This window comes from Electrona antarctica (genome assembly GCF_951216825.1).
Source record: "Electrona antarctica genome assembly, chromosome: 3".
Lineage (NCBI taxonomy): Eukaryota > Metazoa > Chordata > Actinopteri > Myctophiformes > Myctophidae > Electrona > Electrona antarctica.
Window position 1 is genome coordinate 35,432,336 of NC_136808.1, and position 7,500 is coordinate 35,439,835.

A 7,500-nucleotide genomic window follows, 5' to 3' on the forward strand; every position below is an offset into this window, starting at 1 on the left:
TGAAGGCAGAAAAGCTCCAAAGATATCTTATATATAAATGTATATCATCTCCGTGTACTTGGCATCACAATATAGGCTACTTTTAGTACTTTAATGTCCAAAACAGGTCTGTAACTGAGTGTTCAAATGGAACCAAATGGACCCACATTTGTACACTCTCAGAGTTAAGGGGCTCCTTGCAAATAAAACATTTGAGAACCTCTAGTACTAGTTGGACTACTAATGTGCCATAGTGTTGTAGTAAAAGGGCCTTGTGATCAAAATAAGAACATTATAATGGTACCGTGAAAAAGAAAATCTAAAATGTGCCTGCATGGAGTCTTTGCCACGGACACATTTGTCCGTGTGCGGACATCTTGATGACCCCTGGTGCAGTCGCACAGTAAAGCAGTCCAGCCGAGCTGCGGTGAGGACAGGTGAGGAGAGGTGGACACATGGCGCAATCTGTCCTCATTTTTTTCTGTGCTGAGCTCAACAGAATCACTTGGCAGAGAGAGTTCATCTGTAACCTGGATTATTTATATATATATATATATATATATATATATATATATATATATATATATATATAGTATAAAATGTAAAATAGGCCAGTCACAATTATTACATAATCGCGATTATCAGCCATGTATGTAATACATAATACACACATTGACAGAACATACAGTAGAAACAAAATAAAATGCTGCTCGGTATACTCTAGAGTGGAGTCAGTCTATATTATTCCACTGCAATGGAATATCCATCTGGGACAATGGAGACCTAGTATGAGGTGTTTCTTTTTTTATTGTCTATCATGTCAATGTAATAACCGTGCATGTTCAGGCTCTGCTTCAGGGGGGGTTTGTGATCTCAGAGTGTCATTTTTATGCAGAGCAGTCTGTGTAGTATCACAGGAGCAGAGCAGACGCAGCCGCCAAATACAATGCAATATCAATGCAATAAATGGTTTTCATCTCGACCAGAGTGTCTGAGTGAAATCGTATTATTGCATGGGGACTAAGGCTTACAATGTCCCCATGCAGGAGGTCTCTCCCTCCTGCAAATGGATTTGCATTCACGCACGCACGCACGCACATGCGCACACGCACATGCGCACACGCACACGCACACACACACACACACACACACACACACACACACACACACACACACACACACACACACACACACACACACACACACACCCATCATGACTTACCTTCTCCTGATACTGGCGACGGGAGGAGTCTAGCGACTGGATGAGTGCGGTGGCGTGGCCCACGAACATGGCATAGCAGGTGGCGCCCACGATCATGCTGAGGATGGTCAGCCACACGTCCGTCATGCCCACCGGGGGGTACATGCCGTATCCAATGCACAGCATGTGGCTCATGGCTTTGAAGAGGGCATACGAGTACTGCTGTCCCCATGTGTCATTCTGGAGAGAGAGATTAGACTGGGTGAGCTGGAGTCAGCCAAGGTCAGAAGAAATAACTCTCTCTCTCTCTCTCTCTCTGTCCGTGTGTGTGTGTGTGTGTGTGTGTGTGTGTGTGTGTGTGTGTGTGTGTGTGTGTGTGTGTGTGTGTGTGTGTGTGTGTGTGTGTGTGTGTGTGTGTGTGTGTGTGTGTGTGTGGTGTGTGTGTGTGTGTGTGTGTGTGTGTGTGTGTGTGACAGTTATGCAGCAGACCCAAATGGATACATTTTTACACTCTCAGGGTTAAATAAATTAACACTAAGACATTTTTTTCTGTGTGGTGGTGCAGTAAGAATGGTTAGCACTCTGACAAAACACACACTCACTGTCACTTCGAAATGTATTGGCAGATATGTCCCCCTTTGTATCGTTTTGCTGGCAAAATGGAGAATTCTTCTCGCTATGCAAACATTTGCAGAATGGCAGACATTTTGGGCCAGGGCCTAAAACAGAGTCCCGAGAATGGACAGATGGGCGTTGGAGACACCAGAGGCTTTCCGGCCCGGAAAGAAAGTAGGTCACGCTATTTAGAAAAATGTGATTTCTCTGTGAGTTTTCTCGTTTGTAGATAAATTGCCCCTCTCTCCTTTAGATCCCGCTGGTAGTCTATGGGTAAATCGATATCAGCACTCTCCTGGGGGTGACATGTCCAAATTGCTTTCAAACCCATTTCCACTGCAGTGGGGGGAGAACCTTAGAGATAGCGATGTCATTAGTGGGTTCCTAAAAAGGTGAGGATAATGGGAAGGCTACTATACCAGTGGAAAAGACAAGAGGAGGTGTCCCATGACAACGTAATCAGCACGGCAGCAACTGTGGCCGCGTTCACACTGGCAACAACAAAGATACAGGCTATAGTTTTCGTTTTCAATGGAAGCAAGCGATTCAAAGCAGAGATTCAAAGATACAGCTACAGCTACAAACAAAGTTGAGCTGGTTTCAACTTCAGTTCAGATACAAAGATTCAATGCTACAAATATGCTGTGTAGGTTTGTATCTTTTGTCTGGCAGTGTGAACGCAGTACGTGAATCAACAAGTTGCTGTCGGGCAGAAATCTTCATATCTCTTTTTTTAAATAAAATAATGCCCTACTTCACCCAGCGTCACACAAAAGCATAACAAGTAGCAGATCCACAAGCTGGAAGTACGGCACGGAGCAAGCTTGTAGATCTGCTACCATCGCTGTATGTTTACTTGAATCCTGGAAAGTAGAATTTAACAGATTTGGACATATGAGGAGACGTATAGTAACATGTTTGATCTATACCGGCCAGCACAAACATGACAAACATGAGGAGCTGTCAGCAGTGGTGGAAAATGTTACTCACACTTTTTACGTAAGTAAAAGTATCAATACTGCAATATATAAATAAAAGTCCGGATTTCGAAATGAACTTGAATAAAAGTATTGGCTTTAAAATTTACTTAAAGTACTCATTGTGCAGAATGTCCCATTTCAAGTTTTCAAATGTGTACGAATCTTGTAAAAAAATCTACAGATCTACAAGCCCACAATGCGTCTCATTGCGATACATTGTGAGCTTGTCGATCGGCTATTTTGAAATGGCCGAACTGTAAGCTATATAGGGCTGAAGTGGTTAATGTACATGTATGTTTTGTAATAAATAAATGCACAAAGTAACGAGTAGGCCTAATTAAATAAATGTAGTGGAGTAAATAAAGTACAATATCTGGGAGTATGCATTGTAGTGCAGTAGAAGTAAAGGTATTGGAAATTGGAAATACTTAAGTAAAGTACAATACCTCAAAATTGTACTTTAGTACTCTGGACTATGTTTTAGACCACGGTCCAAAATGTGTGCCAAGTAAATGTACTTTATTCAATTCAAAACAATATATCCATCTAAGTAACGCAATTAATTAGCCTGTGTTTACCGAGCGAAACCAAACAAAGCCTGTTTGATGTTAATGAGAGTCTGCATCATTCTCTTGGGATACACCTCACGGCAGGCGGTGCTGAGCCTGTCATATAGGAGGCATTTTTGTGGGTCTTTTCAGGTGATTGATTGATTGATTGAATACTTTATTAGTCAGATCAAATGCAAACTGTATGAGGTACAGCCGACATGAAGGCTAAAAGGATAACACAAAAAAGTCCTGGGGACTTTCAATTGGCATTGTGGATGTATTCAATTCATCAACAATAAATAACACAATAATATGTGTCATCAACAAATACAAAAAACACGCTATGTACAAAGGAGAAAAAGGAAAATGGCGGCGGTAGAAATTTAGGAAAAGGGGGGCCTGGACGTATAGGGGAGGGTGATGCCTTTCTAATTTTAGTCAGAGGGAGGGTGAGCTACATTAATTGTACTTTGAGTCCAAGGGAAGGTAATCCAATTTTGATAATAAAATAGTCTGGGTTTAACATGTATATACATGTATATACTGTCTGTCTCTCTACTCTAGTAGCCTACTCTGCCGATGCGAACGAAAATAAAAGGCTGGGTACTGAAGGCTAGTCTGTCTCAGTCCCTCATATCTCTGGCCACTTTCTTCATACTGAGCAAGCTCAGAAACCAACCAAGCACAGAAACGCTATTAATTAAAAAGTAAGCTATGCTACCAGAACTTTTCTTTTCTTTTTTTCACCCTAGCCCTCTCTCTGTCTCTCTCACTGGCGAAAAATTCTGTGAACTCCGATTACTCTCGTTGACTGTTCCTCTTCTCCACTCCCTCGACTTGAGTGCTGCTGCTATCTGTCTTTCTAATTTTCTATCATGGATTGGCAATCTATGACATGCATGGAGTTGTGCATTGTGCGTAAACACACCACTTTACACCTACTCAGGGGCGTAACTACCGTGACGCAGACAACGCAACTGTGGCCGTCTGTAAAAATAAAATGATAAGAGATCCAATGAGTTGATCAAAGTTTCAACAGCTCTGGTGGAGACGGAGAGTGTGTAGGCTAATAACGCTCTCCCGAGGCCTGCAGATGCGCTGCTCTGTTCACAATCGTGACAGGTACGTTCACAAATCACAACTACTGTACAGTGTCCATTGTGCCCCGCTGTATATTGCAAACGCAGTGAGCACTAACTATAGAAGCTGGCCTAAACTGTCTGTCTGTCTGTCTGTCTGTCTGTCTGTCTGTCTGTCTGTCTGTCTGTCTGTCTGTCTGTCTGTCTGTCTGTCTGTCTGTGTGTCAGTCTGTGTGTGTGTCACGCTGTAACACCACCGGCCTGCCACCAGAGGGCGCAGCTGTATCACACACAAAACACACACACACACACACACACACACACACACAAAACTTAACTTAAAAAAAAACTTAACTAAAAAAAAAAAACTTTAAAAGAAAAAACGTACACATACACATACACACACACTAAAAAAAGAACTTAAAAACACGTAACTAAAAAAAAAGAAAAGAGAACTTAAAAAAAAACCTTAAAAAAGTACGTCATTTATTCTAATTGTTGTTATTGCAATTTACGAGCTGCGTTCGCTTCCCGCGTTCGCGCATCTTACTTGTAAACCAAAACGCAGAGGGGGGGTTACGCGGCTGCACCTACTACACAGCTTTACAAAGCTGCCTAGTGTCAATATGTATGCATACTAGGTGTGCACCGATGTATCGGCCGACAATCGGTAGGGGCCGATGTTTGCCTTGTTAACTGCCATCGGCGGATCGGTAAAAAACTTGACTTTCACCGATGGCGTTGGTCTGCTCTGCAGCCAAATCCGTTAAGCGTTAATACACCCTTGTACGGAGATGTATAGAGCGGCTGCGTGTTGCTCAGTGCACTGAATCTGAGTGCAGTGCTATTCCTCCTCCCCGCACCCCACCCACCTCCCCGCACCCCACCCACCATACATTTCCTCCAGGGGTACTCCTACTTAAATTCCGACCTGTCCATTAGTATGGGAAATTACATTCACCTCCCCTTGTGGTCTCCGACCTGATAGATGGTTTTTCAGGCTAGTTCTGAAAGAAACCAGTGATTCACATCTTTAAATGGATGTTGTCAGGGCAGATCGACTATGGCTTGTCGACTATTTTCAGCAAAATATTTCCCCACAATACGGACACTGGGGTTTAAGTGGCTAAGGATGTCACATGGCCTGGCGAGGGTGTCCTGCGATAGGCTGGGGGGAAAAAAGCTACATGGTGGGAGCGTGGGAGGTAAACACACACATGCGTCATCACCACCAGCGGCGTCTCATGACAAGCAGACAGGGCGTTTTGTGCGTTATGTGGGCAGACAGCCAGGTGTGTCCCCCGAGCAGTTCGGCCGCATGTAGCTAATCGGCCTGATTAGCGGCGGAGTTATTCAAGGGGAGGTCGGGTCTGGCACGTGTGGTGCACATGTGGTTCTCCACATGTGGCCCTGATACCCATTAAGACCTGCATGGGACCTGAGGACCTTATTCTACAAATGTCTTCTAACTCCTAACAGTTTTCTGAAAAACGTATGTTTTTATGGCAGTGGTTCTCAAACTTTGTCATGCCAATGACCCTCAGAATGATATGTATTTGGCCGCAGACCCTCATCTCAAAATATTTTGTTACAGGGACCCCCAGAAGCTAATATTTGAGATAAAAATGTTCGCTGTGAAAGAATATGTATTAAAAGATTTGCACCCGTTTTCCCAATTTTTCCAAAAATAGCAGATCTATAAGCTCATAGCGTGGCACAGAGTGCTATTTCACGCTATTTCAATAGCTAAAGTATAAAATAATGGTAAATGTGGTTAAATGCTAAACAAAGTGACTCATAGATGCATTCTTCCAGGTATAATGGGTTAAGTAGCAGAGCCTTTCCAGGAAGCCGATGAGCACAATAGCAGTGCACCCTATTGTGGTCGTGCAGTCAAACAGAAAATACAGACAAAAATACATCCTCCCGAGAGTCCCGAGGAAATTAACAAAACTTTCTCAGACAAGAGTACTGCATATTGTTTTGTTTCCCACTTTGCCTGCATAAACAGCCTCTGCACCAAGATGACTCAACTCAGATCAATGTTTGGGCAATGGCATACTATTGGCCCGACAACGACAACCTACCTCAAACCCTAACCTATAACCGCAAGCACGGAGCAGCGCATGTTCGCCAACCTTAACGCATGTTCGCCAACCTTAACGCATGTTCGCCAACCATAACACATGTTCGCCAACCTTAACGCATGTTCGCCAACCTTAACGCATGTTCGCCAACCTTAACACATGTTCGCCAACCTTAACACATGTTCGCCAACCTTAACGCATGTTCGCCAACCTTAACACATGTTCGCCAACCTTAACGCATGTTCGCCAACCTTAACGCATGTTCGCCAACCTTAACGCATGTTCGCCAACCTTAACACATGTTCGCCAACCTTAACGCATGTTCGCCAACCTTAAAGGGCCACTTCACCCCTTTTGCAACCAGATCCTATTTTAATGATGTTTGGGAGACAAGAAACACTTTCCTGGGGTTTTTATGCGGGTAATATGTGTTTTTAGATATTTCAGTATTTCAAAGTGGCCATGGGCTCCATGATGTCATGGACACTGGGCTCACTTATTTCCTGGACTACATGGAACAGCCCTCCCCCTATCCACAAGGAGGAGCAGTGGACCAAAGCATTATGGGAATTGTAGTCCAGGAAGGAAGTGAGCCCAGTGTCCATGACATCATGGAGCCCATGGACACTTTGAAATACTAAAATATCTAAAAACACATATTACCCATGTAAAAACCCCCAGGAAAGTGTTTCTTGTCTCCCAAACATCATTAAAATAAGATCTGGTTGCAAAAGGGGTGAAGTGGCCCTTTAATCCGGTCAGTTGGACCGTTCTCGAGATGCATGAATAACAGATGGACATACGTACTGTACATACGTAGAGAGATTTTGTGCATTTAATATAAGATGTAATTAACCTTAGCTGTAATAAAGGGGTGAATGATGCTAAATGAATCCTGTTGATGGACAGGAAGTGACCCCAACTTCACCACAAGATACTCTCCGTTTATGTCGGGTGAAAACCTCATATGTCCAAAACGGTTACTGTCAGGATTCAAATTCTAAAATA

General features: G+C 43.3%; 1 protein-coding gene across 1 annotated transcript in view; it reads right to left on the reverse strand.

The window, feature by feature from the left end:
- Window positions 1-7,500, reverse strand: part of hcn4 (hyperpolarization activated cyclic nucleotide-gated potassium channel 4) — a 170,703-nt gene that overhangs the window by 80,149 nt on the left and 83,054 nt on the right. Inside the window, exon 5 of the mRNA XM_079496095.1 lies at window positions 1,202-1,420. Coding sequence (XP_079352221.1) covers window positions 1,202-1,420 — 219 coding nt within the window. The remainder of the gene's footprint in view (window positions 1-1,201; window positions 1,421-7,500) is intronic.